At 46.4% G+C, this 22,127-nt stretch overlaps 1 protein-coding gene across 2 annotated transcripts in view; it reads left to right on the top strand.

Annotated features, from left to right (window-relative positions):
- The window catches only part of ARRDC1 (arrestin domain containing 1), a 55,627-nt gene that overhangs the window by 15,971 nt on the left and 17,529 nt on the right, over positions 1–22,127 (top strand). For both annotated transcript variants that reach the window (XM_080990958.1, XM_080990957.1), the window contains exon 2: positions 9,653–9,763. In XM_080990958.1, the coding sequence (XP_080847084.1) occupies positions 9,653–9,763 (111 nt within the window). The remainder of the gene's footprint in view (positions 1–9,652; positions 9,764–22,127) is intronic.

The following is a 22,127-nucleotide window of genomic DNA, read 5'->3' as shown; positions in this document are numbered from 1 at the left end:
CCATCTAGTCCAGCAGCCTGTTCTCACAGTGGCCAATCTGATGCTTATTATGGGAAGCCCACAGACAGGACCTGAGTGCAACAGCCAGTACTTGTGATTCTCAGCAACCTTGGTAGTTGTGATGATTTAGAGTTCCATTCTGTTAAGTATCTGGTGAAGACCTTCCTCTTCCAGTGAGCCTTTTAAGTAGATGTTTTCCCCAGTCTTTATCTGTATTGGAACTGTGTTTAGATTAACAATAAAAACAATTTGTTACCTGCCCTTCACCCTAAAGTCCCAGGGCGGGTTATAACATTAAAACACAATATTAAAAATTGTTTTCAAACAACTTACAATCACAAATGTTGCATGATATAAACTTAACTTATATAGGGTGATAACTTATACACTACATGCCCAAGCTTTTTCAAAGAGGGCCAGATTTGATGAAGTGAACATGTGTGAGGGCCGACCAAAGTTGAGCTTTTTTTTTACAATTTTACCCTAAAGTTGTTGAGCTTTTTCTAGGATTTAACCCCAAAGCTGTTGAGCTGTTTTTTTAGGATTGAAGCTGTTGAGCTTTTTTTTTTTTTTTTTTACAATGCTGAGCCTTTTTTAGGATTTTACCCCAGGACATATACTGCCTGTTATGCAGGGTGTCTTTTGGGATGGTACCCAATCTTCATTCTACTCAGAGTAGACCCACTGAAACCAATGGACCAAAGTTAGCCATGCCCATTAGGAATGACTATTGGATACAACTCCTGGAACTAGCACTCTTGAGAGGACTTTTTGAAAAAGCCTTTGGGGACAGCCCCAGAACAGATTGGGGATCAGACCTGAGTGGCACATCAAACGCTTGATCGGTTCTCTTATCTGGCATAGAATTGGTATAAAGTTGGTCTGCTCCCTGTTTGCACAATGAGCTCTGGCTCTCTGTGATCCCCCCTGTGCCTGCTTTCCAAAGACAGCTGCAAACTAGACCTTCAATCAGCATTTTCCATCCCTCTAACATTGTCCTCTTGCTTGGGGAGGGATGGAGTGTCTGCTGCACTGGCTTTGCCCCAGAGGCACCACACAGTTCCCTGTAGCCATTGCACACAATCCAGAGCAGCCTGCTCCACTGCTTTGTGTTGCAGGCTGGTATGAAGTGCATTACTCATTTTGGAATGAAGTGCCTGGGAGGGAGACTTTCAGAGGGTTTGCTGTGGTAAGTCTGTTGTTGCCAAAAAAAGAAAGAAAAGAAAAAAGGTCACACAGCACCTTTTTATGAACTAACAGGTGTTGTGGCATAATGTTTGTGGAGTAGAACCCATGTCATCATCACTGTCTACAGCACTGGAGGCTGCTTCATTAAAGTGAATGGGGCACTGCCTCACATCCTCAGTCCTCCCTCAGTCACCCCTTGTCTGCCTGTCATTCTTACTTACAAACTAGCTCAGGGGGTGGCCAGCTTCCTTCTCCTCCTGAGGGCTCATCCAGACTTCTGCTTCTCCTGCCACTTTCCCCCAAGGAAGACCCCATCTTTACTGCTGATTTGGAGCAAACATCAGTTGGGTTTTCCACAGATTCATATTTGCTCCAATTCAGTGCTTAAAGAGCAAGATTTCCAGGGAAAGCAGTGGAGCAAACAGAAAACTGCTCGGACCTGTTCCTTCGAGAACTAGAACAAGCGGAAGTGTGGAAGAGTGTTAGTCCTAGTAGAACTCAGCAGGGAGGAAGATGGGGACAAAGCTAGGATTGGTTGGCTCATTGACTCTGGGTCCTCCTATCATTGGTTCTGGCACCAACAACTTTTGGGCTCCTTGCTTTCCACCCTACCAGTCTAGTAGGCACCAACTGATACTGCACCCTATCTACCAGGGAGTTTCTCTTCCTCCCCTCTTCCTGTTCCTTTATTTGCCTTGGATGGGGGGGCGCACCTTGTTTGATACCACTTTAAACAGTCATGACTCCCTACGCCCCAAACATCTGGGAGCTGGAGTTTAAGGATGCTGAAAGAAGACCCCCATTATTTGAAAGAAGCCATGACTGTTTAAAGTGGTGTCATAGTGCTTTAAACATATTGTGTGAATGTGGCCTTAGCAGTGTTTGATGACAGAGGGGTAGGACCAGCTTGCAGGTGAGGGTAACCTTTACTGTCTGAATGTGAGTGTTGTCAGAATACCATCTGCAGGGAGCAGCAGGGTCACAGTATGGCTGTGGCTCTGCAAGTTTGCTCTCTGGTTAGCACACAGACGGGCAGGTGGTCTGGTTCTGGGCTGCAAGCCAGCCATGCCCTTTTGTACTTATAGCCATTTGAGGTGGTGGGACGTCGTCACAAACTCGAAGGGTCTCTGTGTCTGTTGCTAAGGAACTGTAGAGTTGACTGTGGCAGTCCTTTCTCTTTGAAAGGCTGTGTGTCCCATCCCCGCCCACCCCCCATTTCTGTCAACCCTAATCTCATGCCTACCCTACAGGACTCAAGGCTTGCTGTTTTGATCATGCATGCAACCCACCGCTCTGGTGAGCAGCAGCAGCAGCAGCAGATTGATTTGGCAAACCATCTTGAGCCAGGTTGGGCCACCTGCCACATTTCCAGGTGGCCCGGGTGTTTGTTCCCCCTCCTTTTTGCCTGATTGCTGAATAAAACCCCATTGGGTTAAAAATAATGGGTGAATTCATGCACCTTGTGCTGGTGCTGGCTTTCCATCGTCTTGGAAGGGGTGGGTGACGTAGAGGCATTGCTGCCCACAACCCAGATGCTCCTTTTAGTGCTGGAAATGAACGAACATCGGTAGCTGCCTCCTATTGAGTCAATGCTATCTCTAGCTTAGCATTTCCTACACTAGCAGATAGCAGCTCTCCAGGGTTTAAGGTTGCAGACTTTCCTAGCTCTACCCAGAGATGCCAGTGGGAATTGAACCTGGAACTTTCTACCTCTACCACTCTACCCTCTACCACTGAGCTATAGCCCTTGTTGTGCTCAAACGTGTTTGTTTGCCTGCACTTCAAAATAGTAACAAGAACACCATCTGCACTGCACTTTCAAGCAGTGTCACACCACTCTGGCTTTCCCCACAAAGATTCCTGGGAATCGTAGTTCACGAAGGGTGCCAAAAGCTGCTAGGAGATCCCCATTTCCTTCAAAGAGCTACCTGTGTGGTTCATAACAGCCAGTTGCTCTTCCCAAGGAAGTATGGGAGCTGTAGCTCTGTGAGGAGAAATGAGAGTCCTCTCGGCATTCTTAGCAAACTATAGTTCCCAGGATTCTTTACAGGATGCCAGAGCTGTTTAAAGTGCTATGATGATGCTTAAAATGCATAGTGCAGATGGGCCATTACTTAAATGCTATCTTTTATTGCCAGAGAATGCCGATATACAGCATAACATACCATATTTTTCGCTCTATAAGACGCACCAGACCACAAGACGCACCTAGTTTTTGGAGGAGGAAAACAAGAAAAAAAATATTCTGAATCTCAGAAGCCTGAATAGCAAGAGGGATCGCTGCGCAGTGAAAGCAGCAATCCCTCTTGCTGTTCTGGCATCTGGGATAGCTGCGCAGCCTGCATTCGCTCCATAAGATGCACACACATTTCCCCTTACTTTTTAGGAGGGAAAAAGTGAGTCTTATAGAGCAAAAAATACGGTAAATCAGTGTAAAACACACTGTCCCTGTAAAGGTATATTAGAGATAGGCTTCAAAAGAGAAAATTAATCAAGGAAATCTTTGCTATTTGGGTTGCAGAAGTCTGGAACCAGACTTGATATTCTTCTTACAGATTAAAGGAGAGCAGCAGAAATTGGGCACTGTTCATCACCCACACCTGTAATCCTAAGACCCAGAAAATGGGCTCAAGGTGTATAGTGGTTGACAGCTGGGTGGAAGATTTCTCAGAAGCCCCTTATAAGTTGCAGCAGGATAGAAATACATAAAGTAATACACAAGCAGAATTAAAACAAAAAACAAAAACCAGAATCCCATTTGAGAGGCAGTGTGGTGTAGTGGTTAGGCTGAGTATTGGAGGTGGTTGAGAGCAAAATGGGTTAACCCAGTGATTTCCAACCGGTATGCTGTAGCACCCCAGGGTGCCTTGAATGATGGTCAGAGGTGCCATGGGCAACACTGGCCTCTGCCACTCTTACCTTCCCTGCTCTGATGCCCTCTCAAGTCTCTGCTTCCATAAGGCCTGCACAGCTGTTAGTTGCAGCAGCCCTGGCTACAAGCTCCCTGGGTGAATAGTGCTTCTGGGGATGGCCAGGAGGTGCTTCCCAGGCCCCTGTGGGGCAGTGTGAGGAGGCACCTCTCTTTGGGGTGGGGAGGGCAGCTCAGATACCAGGGGTGGCAGCAGTGCCTGCCCAGAGGACTCCCAGGGAGAGGGGAGAGGAGGTTGAGGAAACACTCCACAAAGGAGGGTGTTCGAAAAGGGGTGAGAGGCTGCCAGCTTGGCTGGCAAAGGGTGACATAACTGGGTTCCTGAGCCCCACAGGGGTGCCGCAGAAATCATGTAGTTGGTCAAGGAAGCCGTGGACTCAAAAAAGTTGAAACCCCATGGGATAACCCCATGGCTCCTTGTAAGAAGGATGACAACACGACTTCAAAACATTCTCTCTTTTTCATTTCTTTCAGTACCATTGACTATGGTATCCTTCTGGAGCAGCTGTCCGAGTTAGGAGTAGGTGGAACTGCTTTATGGTGGTTCTGGTCTTACTTGTCTGGTTGTTTCCAGAGGGTGATGCTTGGGGAGTGTTCTTCAGCCCCGTGGAGCCTTCAGTACAATTTTATTCCTCATGCTGTTTAACATCTATATGAAACCACTGAGTGGGGTTATTCGGAGGTTTAGAGTATGTTGTCAGCAGTATGCTAATGACACACAGCTCTACTTCCACTTTACCTCTGCAGGTGAGACAGTGGATGTGCTGGACAGGTGTCTTGCCTCAGTAATGGACTGGATGAGAGCCAACAAACTGAAACTCAGCCCAGATAAGACTGGAATAGCGGGTGGTTCACTAGACAGGATGAAAGGGAGGTTGCCTGCTCTTGATTGGGGTTACACTCCCTCTGAAGGAGCAGGTACATAGCTTGGATCTATTGTTGTCTCTTGGCTCAGGTGACCTCAGTGGTGTAAAGTGCCTTCAATGAGCTTTGGCTAGTGGTCCAGCTGTGCCCCTATCTAGGCTGGGATAGCCTAACTTCTCTTTTCTATGCTCTGGTAACCTCTAGGCTGGATTGCTGCAACGCAATATACAGGGGGCTGCCTCTGAAGATGGTTTGGGAACTTCAGCTGGTGCAGAATTCAGTGGCTAGGTTGCTCACCAGGGCAAGATGATTTGAGCATATAATGCTAATCCTGGCCCAATTGAACTGGCTGCCAATTAGTTTTGGGGCCCAATTCAAAGTGCGGGTTTTGACCTATGAAGCCTGAAATGTGGTCCCTCTCCACATAGAAACCTACCTGGATCCTGAAATCATCCCCTGAGACCCTTCTTTGTGTGCCTTTTCCACAAGAGGTCCGGAGGACTGGCAACACAACAATGGGCCTTTTCTGTGGTGGTTCCCCATTTGTGGAATGCTCTCCCCAGAAGGCTTGCCTGGCACCTTCCTTACATATCCGAGCACAATTCAAAGTGTTGGTGCTGACCTTTAAAGCCCTAAACAGCCTCGGCCCAGTATACCTGAAGGAGCATCTCCACCCCCATCGTTCTGCCCAGACGCTGAGGGCCTTCTGGTGGTTCCGTAGCTGCGAGAAGCAAAGCTACAGGGAACCAGGCAGAGGGCCTTCTCGGTAGTGGCGCCCGCCCTGTGGAACGCCCTCCCATCAGATGTCAAAGAGATAAACAACTACCTGACATTTAGAAGACATCTGAATGCAGCCCTGTTCAGGGAAGTTTTTAATGTGTGACATTTTAATGTATTCTTAATCTCTGTTGGAGAGATGCACCAGATGGGCGGGGTACAAATAATAATAATAAATAATAATTATAATTATTAATCTGTAGGTGCCAGACAAAACAATTCCTCTTTCCCCATGCCTTTGGCTAATTAAATAATCTATGGCCATTTAAACTGTATTGGGTGGTGTTCTTGTTTTTGTTTGTTACTATGCTATGTATTTTTGTGTTTTTATATTTAAAACATTGTGATCCTTGAATGAAGGGCAGTATAAAAATTTAATTAATTTAACAAAGAAAGAAAGAAAGAAAGAAAGAAAGAAAGAAAGAAAGAAATAATGAGGTGTATGGGTTGTTAGGCAGTGTTTGAAATTATCCTGCATCTCTAACTAAGAAAGATCAGGTACTGAGAAAGGCTTCTGTCTGAGATTCTGGGCAGCTGCTGCCAGCCAGGGCTGGATGAACCAACTATGGTATGTGGCAGCCCTACGTGGTCCTAGGAGACTCTGGTAATCAGTTCCAGTTCTCTTTTTTAAAAATCCCCTTTTGTGACTGGATCGAAATGTCCTGGCGCCACCCTCGGTGCCTGGCACCTCCACTTGCCTGGCTGCAATCAGCTGGTCTGTCGAGCACAGTGGTAGCAAAAGACCTTGCGCCTTTTGCTGTCGCGCTACCCCCACCAAACGTCTGATTTGCCTGGCAGCATAAATGAATAAATAAATTGCTGCTACCCTGCAGACCCCCTGATTTGCCCAGCAGCAAGTTAAATAAACAAATCCCCTCCCCCCCCCCCCCCCGCTGCCGGGTGAATCATGTTTTTTGTGCAGTAGTGCCATAGCAAAAGACGTGGTGAAATCAGCAGACCACCTTAATTCACCCAGCAGCATTTGGGGGGGGGGGTGTCTGCATGGCTGCCTGGTCTGGTAGCAGGGCAAAAGAAGAGGAAAAAAAACACATTTTGTTTTGGCGGCAGCAACCTAGGTCCCATGAGCCCCACGGCTCCTTCCAGTCCTATCCCAGTTTCTAACACTGGTGTTAGGGGAGGGGTTGTATCTCTGGTGGGGAGCAAATTGTGCTTCTTCTAGGTCAGTTTGCCCACCTTTGGTCCCCACTCTGCACTCATCTCTCACCTGGGGCTCCTGGAAGCTGTCAGCTTATAGCAACAGCCACACCCTAGGAAATGGCTTCGACTGGCTGGCTAAACCAGGTGAGGGCAGCCGATGGGTCTGAAATCCTTGGTGAGTTAGGCTCTTCCTGTGCACATGAAGATAGGCTCTGGAAGATTCAGTGGGCAAAAAGACCAAGAGTGGCTCCAATGGTCAGGAAGGCAGTTTCTGCATGTGCTGTAGAGCAGGGGTCAGCAAACTTTTTCAGCAGGGGGCCAGTCCACTGTCCCTCAGTCCTTGTGGGGGCCGAACTATATTTTTTTGCGGAGGGGGGGGGGGGATGAACGAATTCCTATTCCTCACAAATAACCCAGAGATGCATTTTAAATAAAAGCACACATTCTACTCATGTGAAAACACACTGATTCCTGGATCGTCTGTGGGCCAGATTTAGAAGGCAATTGGGCCGGATTCGGCCCCCAGGGCCTTAGTTTGCCTACCTATGCTGTAGAGCAGTGGTTCTCAATCTGTGGGTCCCCAGATGTTGTTGGACTACAACTCCCATCATCCCTGAGCTCTGGCCATGCTTGCTGGGGCTGATGGGAGTTGTAGTTCAACAACATCTGGGGACCCACAGGTTGAGAAAGGCTGCTGTAGAGGGAAGTGCGGGGCAGATGGGGCTCACCAACCTGGGAAGGTAGCCCCACTAGGAGAAGGAAAACTCTGATTCTAAACTTCTGCTGCCTTGCAGGAGAAGATTGGGTGGTTGGGTGGCACACCTTGTATACCTCCTCCTGGCAACTCTGCAGCCAAGCTGGTGCCAAATGTATCGCTCTGCTTTCCTTTGGACCACATCAGTGAGGCTGAGAGGGGTGTCTTGTCATCTGGGCCGCCCAAGACTTCCATACACACACTGCCCAGGCTTGCACTCCAGGGAGGTCATTTTAGTGCTGCTAATGCAGAGGTTTGGTTTCATCCCCAAAGGCAGACTCTATTGTCTCTCAAGACAGACAGATGCAAACAATAATTATGGATGTGATTTTTTATTTTATTTTTAAAAAAGCATAATTTCTTCATAACTGATTTCTGTGTTGTTTTCTTCCTGCTTTCGCTTCCTTGCAATGAGGGTGTAGCTTGGCATACATTTCCTGGCTATGTGGGTGAAGAGCTGCAGCTCAGTGAACTTGGCATGCAGTAGGTCTCGGTTTTAATCCCAGACATCTCCAGGAAGTGCTAGGAATGCCCTCTTTCTGAAGCCCCAGAGAGAACTGTTGCCAGTCAGTGTATACACTACTGAGCTGATGGGCCAAGGGTCTCACTCTGTGTTAGGCAGCTTCCTATCCTTTTTAGTTGACATGGCATTCACTGAAAGCAGTGGGCATCTAACTTAAAAGCTGATTTAATTCATTGGGACTTTGGAGCTGGTTTGCAGACTTAGTTTGGAGCACAATTGGTGGCTTAGATACCCACCTTGCTTAACTGAAACTCCGTACTAAGCTTTGTCTGCAATGGGTGGCATTATTGACAGATGGCTGTCTGGTCCAGCGGAGGATTCTGTCAGCAGCACTGCAGTGGGAAGCCATTTTTTTGCCTATTCCCTCTGTCCCCAGTCATGCTGTTCTGCCCTACCACCCATCTGCAGCAGATTTTGGAGGGTGCAGGGGCACGTGGACAAAATATCCCCGTGGTACTGACAGAACCCTCTATTGGGTCAACAAGCTGCCAGGACACTGTGAAGGACATTGCTATTGGATATGTGCTAAAAACTGCTTGGTTCCACCCTCCCAGCCTACCCCCGCCAAGAATAGCATAAGAGAGAAAGGCGTTGCTAGGAGACGTACCTAAATCATAAATTGGGTGATTGCTTTATAGAGAAAAAATACCGTATTCTAATATTTGGGTTGCAAGTACAGTGCGTGTTTGTTTGTGTGTGAGAAAGAGAAAGGGAGGGAGGGGAGGGGGGGAGAGAGAGAGAGAGAGAGAGAGAGAGAATCTCTTCCAGTTCCAAGTCTGTATGTTCATCATTTGGGGCAGGACACAAGAAGAACATTTTGGGCAATATAGAACTTCTTCATTCTGTCCCACTCTTAACACGGCATACAGGCATGGTATTAGGGTAGGGTGGCCCAGCACAAAGCCCATGGGGACTTTTTTGGTGGCCGTTGGCAACATTTGATGGCCCACTGCCCTCACACTGCCTTCCCAAAGCCTGGTTATTGAGATGCTGGGCTTTGGGAAGGAGGCATGAGGGCTCTAGGACCGTGCCAGAGCCTCATGCCTCCTTCCCAAAGCCTGCTGCCTCACTTACTCAGCTTTGGGAAGGCAGCACAAGGGCTGGAGGGGCATCAAATGTTGACCTCACTCCTGTCCCTCCCCACAAGGCAGTTATTGTGGCCCACTTGGTATGAAAAGTTGGACAGGTCTGTATTAGAGGAACCTTGGGTATATTTGTACCACTGCTTTAAAACACCGAGAACACCCTGTCACGGCTCGGTGCCAGCAACATCTGGACTTCTAACAGAGCATAGTTAGGGAGCCACAAGGTTCCTCAACTTCAGAGAATTGATTGCCTTACTCAGCACTGGGCAGCTTCCTAAGTTGATATGCTGATAAATACTGATACTCTTTATTTTGGCTTGCCAAGAAAGCTAATATTTTCTCCTCCCCTCTTCTTCTTCTCTTCTCCTTTCCAGCTATCAAGGTGAGCTGTGTGGGTTCCTGTGGGGTCTCCAGCAAAATAAATGACACTGCGTGGACTGTGGAGGAGCAGTACTTCAATACAACCCTTTCAATGGCTGATAAAGGTATGATTGGAGGAGGAAACTCTGGATGTAGATGGGTCTGGTTGTTGAAACAGTTGTGTGGCAGCAGGGACTTGTACTGTCTCCTGAAGAGGTCTCAAACTCTTTTGCTGGTAGCTGGTAAAAGTCAAAGCACAGCTATGCATAAGTCTCTAACTCTGCCTTTGGAGTGTCAGACTAGGACCTAGGAGTCCTGGGTGCAAATCCCCACTTGGCTATGAAGCTCGGTGGGTGACCTTGGGCCAGTCACTACCTCTCAGCCTCACCTACCTCACAGGGTTGTTGTGAGGATTAAATGAGGAGGGGGGAAACCAGTAAGGCTAGCTTTGAGCTCCTTGGAGAAGAGAGGGGGGAGGGGTAGATATGCAATGGGTCAAACTACAGTCTGTTTCCCCCCTACCCCGGTATTATGAGGCCATTGTGCTTCTCCCCTTATATTGAGTCAAACCATTGGCCCTTTCGCCTTTTATTAGAAGATGCTATAAAACCAGGTGTCTGCTTGGCAGGGGGGAAGAGCTTAACAAGTGGAAAATGCTCTTCTTGCCTTTCCCCTTCTAGTTGCCACCTGCCTTGCATCTTGCAGGGCATCCTGAATACAGCATTGGCAGGTGACCTTGGTTTGCAGGTGGGTTGGTAATGGGAGTGGGCAGGTCCCAAACCATGTGGGATTTTACAGCAGGTGCAAGAAGCATATGGTCCTCCTGTCATCCCTGGCCACACTGACCATGCTTGCTGGAGCTGATGTAAGTTGCAGTTCAACAAACTCTTGGAAGGCCAGAGGTTCCCCACACCTCCTTTAGAGATGAGCACCAGAACCTTGGGACTGGAAACGGATTGGAAGCCGGAGGAACTATTGAGCATTGGCAAGGTTCTGTATTTAAGAGGGTCTTCCTCTGGTGCCCATGAATCTCTTGAGTCCCCCACTCCCCTGTGTCCTCTTGGTCATGAGTGATAGCCCTTGAGGTGTTTCACTTGCACCCACTCCCCACCTACTATCCTCTTGGTGGTGAGTATTGCTTTTTAACTTCACAGTACCGGCACCTTTTTCTTCCAAATGTTAAAAGCCAGCTGTTACACTTGCTGTAACAGCTTCGTGGTGAATACTGACACCTTTTCTTCTTTTTTTAAAGCACTGGTTTTGAGGGGCATTACCTCTCCACCATCACACTTGAGAAGTGCATATTATTATTTCATTTATACCCCACCCTTCCCAGTTTAAAAATCGGGCTCAGGGCAGCTAACAGCAAATATAAAACAATGATTAAAAATAGCATAAAATACAACGTAAAATGCAGCATCAATATCAATAAAATTCAAAAATTCTGGGGTCATTTTGGGCAGGGGGGGAACCCAGGCAGTAGACATCAAATGATCACCAGGGCTAACTGGCCAAATTGGTCCTACTAGGGCCAGCAAGGAGACCAGCGAAGAATTTAAATGTGGGGTCCCAGAAAGGGTTTCTTCATAGAAGAGAAAAGGGAATAGAGGATCGGGCTAATTCAGATTGAAGGCCAGGCGGAATAGCTCTGTCTTACACGCCCTGCGGAAGGAGATCAAGTCCTGAGCTGAAGGAGGAAGTTGAGAGAGTGACACCCTTTCCCACTTCCACTTTCGGCTCTATATGCTTTTCAAGGCTCAGATTAATTCCACTGGGTATACAGCTTTTAACAAGAACTCTTGGAAAAAGCAAAACGTTTGTGCACTTTAAATTTTAAATTCCTTATAATACTGTGCTTTAATGCTGTAACCTGTGCTGGGACCTTAGGGTGAAGGGTCATACCTTGGATGAATACGCTTTCGGTTAAGCATTTTCGGATTGTGCTCCACGGCAACCCAGAAGTAACAAAACGTGTTACTTCCAGGTTTCGCCGCTCGCGCATGCGCAGACGCTCAAAATGACGTCACGCTCATGCGCAGAAGCGGCAAAACGCAACCCGCATGCGCGCAGTTGCATGTTACATTCACTTCAGGATGTGAACGGGGCTCCGGAACGGATCCTGTTTGCATCCAGAGGTACCACTGTAATCATTTGTCTCTTGCTAGTTCAGAGAAGCAGAGAGAAACCCCATGTACAATGTAAGGCAGTATCATATTAAAGAGAACCAGTGTGCTCCCAGCAGTAATGCAAGTTCTCCTTCTTGCATACATCCTGTCCCTCAGAAGGAAGGGCATTTAACTAGTACAAAAAAATCGCTTTTCTGGGCACAATGGCTTCCTCCCTGGTGGGAACAGCATCTTTCTTTGGGGGCTGCCTCCTCTTGAAAAGAGCCCCAGCCCACCTGAAAGATTCCTGTTAATGAGCCACTTGGCACAGATCCATGGTGTAAGGTGGATGGGGGACCTGGCCACATTCCAGAGACACTCTAGGGTTGAATGAGCGGCGCCTTCCACTGGCTGGCAAACAGGTTGCAAAGGGCACAGATTAATTTTGAGCATCGAAACTAGTCGGTGAAAAACAGCAGCAGCCACCGCTGCACAGTGGTGCTTTGTTAGTAAATGTACACTGGAGGGGAGGGGAAGGGTGTGTAAGAGCAGAGGAATTTCAAATGACGCACTGAAAAAAATGGGAAATGTGGCCAAAGGGAGCAGCCAGACTCGCTTGGCAACTTCTGCTTGACTGCGGACTTTGAAGCAAGGTGAGGGGAAGCTACTTGTACACCCTGAGCCAAAGCGTTGCTCCATCTTCGATCCTCAAGCCCCACAAGGCGGTGTTCCTTTGCTGCTGCAGGTGGCCTTGGGATCTTGCTTAGAGCCCTGTTTGTGTGTGTGTGTGTGTGTGTGTGTGTGAGTGAGAGAGAGAGAGAGAACAAACTTCAGGTTGTTGCTTTCAGTAGGAGGTTCCTCTTCTGCCTTTAAATGCCCAGAGCAAAACAGAAAAAACCAGCTGAAGATTTCATCCCTCCAAGTGTTTTGGCAAGTTCTGCAGCAGACGGGTATTCTAGTCTGAATCTGGATTGCTGGGCTCTGACTCTTTAAAGGGCACTGGCTCTTGAGAGGCTGTAGGGCATCTTTCTGCTGATAATTTGTCAGCATGCTGCCTCTGAACATGGGGGTTCTACCTGGCTATTGTTTGCCAAAAGCTATTGATTAGACATCTCATCTATGGATTTGTCTAACTCCCTTTGGAAGCCACCTATGTCCGTCACACCTTGCGACACCTAGTTCCTCTATAAATTGCTTGTTGCATGAAGCGATTTATTTTGCCTTCCCTGAATTTACCTGGTCTTTAGGTTTTCATTAGGTAACCTCCAAGATCTAGTATTATAGCGAAAAACAGCCTCTGTGGCCACTGTCTTCTGGTTTTGTAGGGAAAACATGCCGTGGTGCTCACAAACTACTAGATAATTCGGAGCGTTGTTGCTTACAAGAGGAAGTAAGTTTAGATGAATCTGTAGGTGGTTTATCTTAACCAGGCTTAGTGGTTACATTAGAGGGAGTGGATGGCACTTTGCTCTAAACCACTGAGCCTCTTGGGCTTGATGATTGGAAAGTCAGTGGTTCAAATCCCCGCAACAGGGGGAGCTCCTGTTGCTCTGTCCCAGCTTCTGCCAACCTAGCAGTTTGAAAGCACATCAGTGCAAGTTGATAAATAGGTACCACTGTGGTGGGAAGGTAAACAGCATTTCTATGTACTCTGGCTTCCATCACAGAGTCCTGTTGCACCAGAAGTGGTTTAGTTATGCAGGCCGCATGACCTGGAAAGCTGTCTGTGGACAAACGGCAGCTCCTTCAGCCTGAAGCAAGATGAGCACTGCATCCCATAGCTGCCTTTGACTGGACTTAAGTGTCCAGGAGTCCTTTACCTTTTTTCTTTTTCTTTTAACCTTTAATGGTTACATCAGTCCTATCTTTACTGCAGTTCTGCTAATTGACATCAGGACCTGGGTGGGAGCCCAGATCAGTGTTAACCAGGCATAGGCAAACTTGGCCCTCCAGATGTTTTGGGACTACAACTCCCATGATCCCTAGCTAACAGGACCGGTAGTCAGGGATGATGGGAAATGTAGTCCCAAAACATCTGGAGGGCCGAGTTTGCCTGTGCCTGGTGTTAACCATTGTTAACTTGATGGAACAAGTAGCCAGAGATAACTAGCCAGTTAGGCAAACAGAGGGAATTGGATATGTGAGCAAGGGGAAAGTATGTGCAATCACGTGACCCTCTTAAACACAATTAAGACACATCCCTAGCACAGCCTCATTTGCAGAGCTAAAGGAACCTTTGGCCCTCTAGATGTTGATGGGCTATAGCTCCCATGATCCCTAAAAATTGGCCACAATGGCTGGAAATGATTGGAAATGGAGTCCCAGTACTGTACTAGTTTTATGGGAAAGCAATGCAGTTGATGGGTCCCAGAGATGCAAAGACTGCATAGACTGCTGTAGGTGTAATTGTTCTTTTTAACATTTTAAATGCGGTTTTTATTATATGGTTTTATGTTTTATTTGAGATATACAGTGGTACCTCTACTTATGTGCCCCTCTTGTTATGTATCCTTCAGGATACGCACATGGCAAACCCAGAAGTACCTATTTATCTACTTGTACTTTGACGTTCTTTCAAACTGCTAGGTGGGCAGGAGCTGAGACTGAACAACGGGAGCTCACCCCGTCACGGGGATTTGAACCGCTGACCTTCTGATTGGCAAGCCCTATTTCCTCCCCTGCCCTCATCCCCCCCTCCCCAATGCACAAGTGGCTACCCTCCAAGGGATTGTTCCTCAACCCTTAACTTTAGTTTTTGGGGACTGCACCGCTGGTTATTCTTTAATTTTCTTTAAAAAAGTTGCTGTTTTTCCCCCTGCTTTTTTGGTTTTTTTTAACGCTTGGTAATTTTGTGTTTTTATGGTGAGTTGTTTTTAGTTGCTTTTGAAGCTGCTCTAGTTGCTTTTGATGTGCAGGGTCTAAAAATATTGTTTTTATTTTATGAGAAGTGCTTCCTTTGATGATGCTGTTGTGATCCTTTCTGGGTGGTTATGAGGCTGCTGGTACTTATTGCTACTAATACTGATAATGATCATACATAATAACAGCAATAATTTTAAAAAGAGAATGGAATTGATTACCAGAGTCTCCTAGGATCATGGGGGAGCTGCCACATACCAGTAGTTGGTTCATCCAACCCTGACTGGCAGCAGCTCTCAGGCAGAAGCCTTTCTCAGTACCTGATCTTTCTTTGTTAAAGATGCCATGGGCTGAACCTTCTGCCACTGAGCTCTGGTCCCGGACTGTTCTCAAACTTTATTTTATTTACTTATTTCATTTTTTCCTTTTTCATATTTACTTATTTCATTTTTCATTTTTTACTACTACTGTACTTGATTGCAAGACAAAAACAAAAGAACCTCAAAGCTGTTTACAAAAAAAAACAGTTTTGTTGATTTTTTTTTTAAACCAACTCAGTTTGAAACAAGAAAATTTAAACTTGCAAAAATGGTTAAAACCAGATTAAAATACAGGTCAGCGTTCTACATGTCTGGGTAAAGGTAAGGGTAAAGGGACCCCTGACCGTTAGGTCCAGTCGTGGCCGACTCTGGGGTTGCGGTGTTCATCTCGCTTTATTGGCCGAGGGAGCCGGCGTACAGCTTCTGGGTCATGTGGCCAGCATGACTAAGCCGCTTCTGGTGAACCAGAGCAGCGCACGGAAACGCCGTTTCCCTTCCCGCCGGAGCTGGACCTATTTATCTACTTGCACTTTGACGTGCTTTCAAACTGCTAGGTTGGCAGGAGCAGGGACCGATCAACAGGAGCTCACCCCATTGCGGGGATTCGAACTGCCGACCTTCTGACCGGCAAGTCCTAGGCTCTGTGGTTTAACTCACAGCGCCACCCACGTCCCATATCTGTCTGGGTAAGCTTGCCTAAACAGAAATGTTTTTAGCAGGCACTGAAAAGCGTATGGTGGAAGTCTATGCTTGATGTAAATAGGCAGGGAGTTCCAAAGTGCAGGTGCTGCCACACTAAATAATAATAATAATAATAATAATAATAATAATAATAATAATTTATTATTTATAGCCCGCCCATCCGGCTGGGCTCCCCAGCCACTCTAAAAGATTGATTTCCTAAAATGCGGAATGAGTGTTACGTGGCACCTGCCTGCTCTGCAGAATGGAGCGGTTGGAGAGGCCTTTATGGGGTAAGGTGATTTTTCAGGTAAACTGGTCCCAAGTTAATGGGAACTTGATAATTCTGGGCACACTGGACCTCCTTAGTTCCTGTAAAACATTTCACAGAGTCTTTGGGGAAGCAACACTGACCCACTGGCTGGGTAGTCTGTCTGCACTCCAGAAAGCAAGCCAAAAAGGGCTCTTCCTTCTTCCCTGCCTTCAGACAGCAAGCTGAAGCCACGTGTGCAGATAGAAGCCTGGCTATGTCTACCCCTCTGTGTCTAAATTCCCATCCTTCCTCTGACATCACCTCCATTTGCAACCAGGTGGAGTTGTTCGTGCGTCACATAAACCTCTCAACAGCAGCTTACTACATGCACAAGAGCTGAGTCACCAGACGGACTCAGACCACAGAGGTCCATCAGCAGACCTTCTCGGAGGTCCAGAGAGGCCTGTGCCACTTCCAGCTTTCAATGCCCCTGGCCATTAAAAAAAAAAAGTATTGATGACTCACAGGGGTGGGGGGAAGAATGCATGTCTCTTGCATGTCTTCTTGCTGAAATTTGGAGCTTTAAGCTGAAAGAGTGCATCACGTTTGGGCTGATGTGTATAAATATATAACAAATGTCTAAACTTGTGACTCTGGCCCAAAGGCCCTCCTGGCTCTCCTTACCTCACTCCCACCTCCTCTAATTGGCACCTGGATCTAGAACAGGATGCAGGCCTGACCCAACAGGTGGTTCTTGGTTTCTTGTATAAACAGGTGGGTTTTCACATGTGAAACTGGGTAGAAGTCTCCCTCCCTCCCTCCCTCCCTCGTGTCAAAAGTAAGATTCGCTGGGTTGGTAGCAGAGGGAGTTTTGTATTGGGGCTGTTTGCTCCACACATAGCTATCCCTTTTGACTTTGCTGCATCGTCATTTGTGCCAAGTTTCTTTGTGTGTGTGTGTGTGTGTGTGTGTGTACCTAATGACACACACCATACACTACCAAATTGGTTTCCAGTAAGGTTGTATGCTTGTTAGTTCAACTAAGCCTTTGGTTTATTCACTCATGGAATGGAGAATGTAGGACTGCTTCTTTTCAACCCTTGATTCTGTCAAGCCACTTTCCTCAAAGAACCCTGAGAACCATAGTTCTGAAAGTTGTCAAGAGACCCCTATTCACCTCACCATTGTTTCCCCCCCCCCCGGAAAAAACGGTAGGGGAACTCACCACAAAGTTGCTTGGTTAGTTTATTGTGGGGCCAGTCACAGTGCCACCCCCCTCCCTGGGCAGCGGCTAAATGTAAGATATGAATAATAAACTCAAGCAGACAATGGTTTGGATTAGAAACGGCCACAATTTACTGATTATTAATATAAGTGGATTTTTGGCTTTGGGAGTATATCCATTCTGGCCCTCAGCCCCATACAAAAAAATAATTATTATTTAATTTTTAAAAGGTAAGGGGAAAAGGTTACCTCAAGTTTAAAAATAAATAAATTGCACCTTTCAGAGGTACAATTTCAGGATAGGTCATCACACTCAGTCCCCCTTCCCAAGGAACTGTGGGAACTTTAGCTCTGTGGTGGACATACAGAGTCTCCAGTCAATTCTTGGGACCCTTAATGAGCTATACTTCCCAGGATTCTTTAGGGAAGCCATGACTGTGTAAGTGATACAGGAGTGTCGCAGTGGATACAACCAGCTTGCTTTTGCTTCAAATGATAAGCTTTCTATCTCATTCTCCTTTTCCACCTTCAGATGCAGAGGCCAAAACAGGTTTGAATATATGCAGTCTTAACTGGTTAGTGGGCAGATGACTAGTGAATAGGAAGACTGGAAGCTGCCTTATACTGAGTCAGACCATTGGTCCATAAAGCTCAGTATTGTCTTCATTGACTGGAAGGAGCTCTCCAGGGCAGTGGCGTAGCGTGGGGGGTGCAGGGGGGGGCCGGCCGCACCGGGCGCAACATCTGGGGGTTAGGGTTAGGGGGCGCAAATCCACGGGTTAGGGGGTGCAAATTACTTGCCTTGCCCCGGGTGCTGACAACCAATGCTACGCCACTGCTCCAGGCTTTCAGACAGAGGACATTCTCAGCCCTACTATAATCATGTAAATATATGGTAAAGGATTAAGCAGTGGTCCCCCAATGCAAGTTTGGGTTAAAAGTAGGTCCTGGGGCTGAAATAGTTGGGAGAAGCCTGCCCTGTACTGAGCTAGAAGGAACATAATAAACTGCTTTGTTCCCAAGTGGGTGTTCCAAGCCCCTTGACTATTGCTCCACGAAATGCAGCTCTTCTTCCCCAGTAGACATGATCTTGCCACTCTTGGCTCCTTGCAGCTCCCAAACAGCCTCCCTCACAGAAAATGATGAAGTTACCTTTGCTGCTCATGTTTCGAGTGTCTCTTCTCCTCTGAAACCAGATCGCCTCCTCCAAAGCATCCAACCTGTGCCTTGTTATTATATTCTAGAGAACAATTCAGCAGTGTGGCCAGTGAGGCAGGTAGCAGCCACCTGGATGGGATGGGAAAGGCGCAGAGATATGCTTGCATTCAAAGCCATGGAAACTTGGCCTCTATCCCACAGACTTATCTGCACCTCAGAGGGGAGAGGGCGAAGGAGGTAGTACTAGGGGAGAGGGTTCTTGCTTATATAAGGGTCTTGCTTATATTTCTTGCTTATATTTTGACCATCAGGGTCGAAAGAGGCCAAATATTTCTATTGCCATTTCAAAAGATGGATAGCAAGTTTTTGTGTTTTGTTACAACTATTAGTAGCTTACTATCAGTGTGTATTTTACTATTAGTATTTTAACAAAAGAGAGATTCTGCTTAACTGCATATAAGTCCTCTAAGCAGTTTACAAAGTCTATCAACATTGGAATTGTCAGCAAAAAAACAAGTCTTAAGAAGAGCAGAACGAGTAAACTCAACAATTAAAAGTATGCATTATAAGGTAAAAATATGGATTAAAATATATGTCAACTTCACATGTCTGGGGAGGCGTACATAAACAGAAGTGTTTTTAGCAGGCACACAAAACAAGACATCAAAGGTACCTGCCTTACGGCAATGGTAATTGGGCAACAATCAAACCAAAAACTTAAAAGAGTGGGAAAGTATGGAAGAATATATTATAAAACATTGTTCCCAAATCAAACCCTTGATATGTATTGACTAAATTTCACAAAGTAAAAATTCAGATAGATATGTTATTTATTGTGTGTAAATGAGATAACAAAGGTAATCAACACAACTAAAAAGAAAATAGAATAGAAGAAGCTGCAGTGTGGTTGTGGGAAGTCACGGGTGAAGAAATGTGGATATTATTTGGATTTGTTTTACACTTAACATAAGTTAAAGTATAGATTGGAATATGTAATTGTATAACGAAAGAAAATCAAATAAAAAGCATCACAGGGGAAAAAATGTCAATGGGCAGAGAATTCAGAGCTTAGGATTTTTGGCTTGTTATTTTATTGGTTAATCGCGTTATGGGGGGGAGATGTTTCAGTGACACTTAATAATGAAATAAATTAAAATGGATAAAATTAATTAAAAGCCAAATTAAAATGATATACAACACAAAATCCCGCCCCCCAAACCCCCAACTCTCATCCAACTGTACATACAATAAAAAGAACAAGCCTTATCCCTGCCACACTCCCAGCAATTAAAGGAAAACAAAGCTGGGAGACCTTTGGCCCCCCTCGACGCTGATGGACTCCAGTTCTTATCAGCCCCAAGTTTTAGAGTTGATGGGAGTTATAGGTCAGAGTGTCCCCAGCCTTTGTGTGTGTGTTTTGAGTTGGCATCTGTCTGTCTCGGGAGACAATGGAGGAGTGCATCTTTGGGGATGAAGTCAAACTGTTGGAGAGTTGCAGCACCTGCTGTGGCTGTAGAGACCGAAATGGGAGAGACATGTTCTGTTGCAGCTGGGGCAGGTGAAGGTGGCTGGTTGTGCTGCTACAGATGCATCATGGTGTTTCTTCTCTCTGATCTCCTCCCGGTGGTCATTTCTCCTCTGGTCACTGATGTGGATTGATTGATTGTCTCCAGGCACTGTGGTAATCTGCAAGGAATTCCCACTATAACTATTGAGGCTGTGTACACACCACACATTAAAACAGATTCCTGGGAACTGTAGTTTAGGGTTACTGGGAATTGTAGCTCTGGCATGTTCAGTCTTTTTAAACAATCTTTAAAACCCCTCCTTTCCTGATCTTGCTGGCTGGTGAAATCTGTGCTAGTACAGTGGTGCCTCAGGTTAAGTACTTAATTCGTTCCGGAGGTCCGTTCTTAAGCTGAAACTATTCTTAACCTGAAGCACCACTTTAGCTAATGGGGCCTCCTGCTGCCGCTGGTGCATGATTTCTGTTCTCATCCTGAAGCAAAGTTCTTAACCTGAAGCACTATTTCTGGGTTAGCGGAGTCTGTAACCTGAAGCGTATGTAACTGAGGTACCACTGTATCTCAATTACCTCAGCGATAAATTAGTGTGTAACTTGACGAAAAACCAACAAATCATTCTTCAAAATATTTGTTGCTTTTATTGTCTGTGCCTGGAGCAGGGGGAGGGGCTCGACCGGAAAATCTTGCTCTAAGCCTTGCTTACACTGGCAGACCATCAATATATACTGCTCAGTTTTCTTTTCTTTCTAAATGAAAGCTCCATATGGCTTTCTGCAGAAATAAGGCATGACGCTCTCCAAGAAGTTTCCTAGCTATCTCTCCACTGAGTTCACTGCTCCCACCTAACCCCCTGCCTGTCTCCCTCCCTGGACAAAGGGGACAATGGGAGAGGGGCATTTACAGGTGGAATCTGACCTAGCAGCCTCTAGGCATAATGACTTTCTCTCAGAGGTATTTTTAGCTGTGAACAAATTTCAGGAAAAGCTTTTGTGTGGGGAGACACTGAGCCCTTTGTTCAGGCTTCTGGGAATGAAGTAAGCCCTGAATGGTTTCTAGAGTTTTATACACTGAACTCCTGTCTGCCATGATCAAGACTTTTTTTTTATTTTTAATGGGGCAGAAATGGCATTTTGAGCAAATCTTGACGGAAAAAAGGGCTGTTTCTCTGATCAAGACTTCTTGGACCAAGGTAACTTGAGGAGAGTCAAGGTGACTTGGGAAGAGTAGTAGTATCTGCTGGAGTTTTTAACTTCTGTCTGAGGCCTTGGGGATGAAGTTAGCCCCCAGCCTTTGTGCTTGATTCCCTTAGCTGGAGATGCCAGGGGGTTGACAATGGTGCTTTATGCATGCAATGCCAGGGGCTTTTACCCACTGAGCAATGGGCTTCTTTACAGTCATACCTCAGGTTACAGATGCTTCAGGTTGTGTTTTTTCGGGATGCGGACCGCCAAAACCCAAAAGTACTGGAACGGGTTACTTCCGGGTTTTGGCTGTCGCGCATGCGCAGAAGCTCTAAATCACTCATTGCACATGTGCATATGCGCCGAATCACAACCCGCACATGCGCAGACGTGCCACTGCGGGTTGTGAATGTGCATCCCTCACAGATCACGTTTGCAACCCGAGCGTCCACTGTACATGGATCCAGCAGTTCCTGCTGCTTGCTCACATTACCCTTTATAACCATTTTACAACAACCCTCTAGGGTAGGTCATTGTCATTATCTCCCCCCCCCCCCATCACACAGACAAGAAGCTGAAAGTGGCTTTGTTGCAGACTTCCTAGTGAGGACACAGCAGGAGTGTGGTTCAAACCTCGACCTCTGAGAACAACACCAACCTAGTATTGCTGTTGGCATCTAGCACAGCACACTTTAGAATGTGTGAAGAACTTGGCAGACCTTCATTCATCTTTGCAACAACCCTCTTGTAAGGCAGGCTTGCATTCCCCTGTACTGTGTGCAAACCTTGGCCCATCACCCCAAGCCATCTCTCAAATGCATCGCTCCCTGGGCTCATCCAAACTTCCACTTTTCCTATGCTTTCCAGGCACGAGCCTGAGTGGTTTTTCATTTACCCTGCTCCTTTTTAACCCACTGATTAACACTGAATCAGAACAAACATAAATGCACAGAAAACCCGACTGATGTTTGGGGACGAGAAGAATTGTGGATGAGCCCTCTGTCTGCTTAACTCTCCTTGACTGTGAAGTTGCCTAAAGTCACTAACCAGCAAGTCTCTTTTTATTAACAACTCTCGGTGTTTGAGAGCTGCTGCTTCATGTGTTGTGAGTGCTGTCAATTGCATCTTTTCCTCTTCCCCCTCTGGGGCGGGGATTAGGCTTTTGTTTGCTCTGTAAACAGA

The sequence above is a fragment of the Podarcis pityusensis genome (genome assembly GCF_964106645.2).
Source record: "Podarcis pityusensis genome assembly, chromosome: Z".
In the NCBI taxonomy this organism is placed as follows: Eukaryota; Metazoa; Chordata; class Lepidosauria; order Squamata; family Lacertidae; genus Podarcis; species Podarcis pityusensis.
Note: the sequence above shows the minus strand (reverse complement) of the source record. Positions and strands in the feature narration are given on the sequence as shown.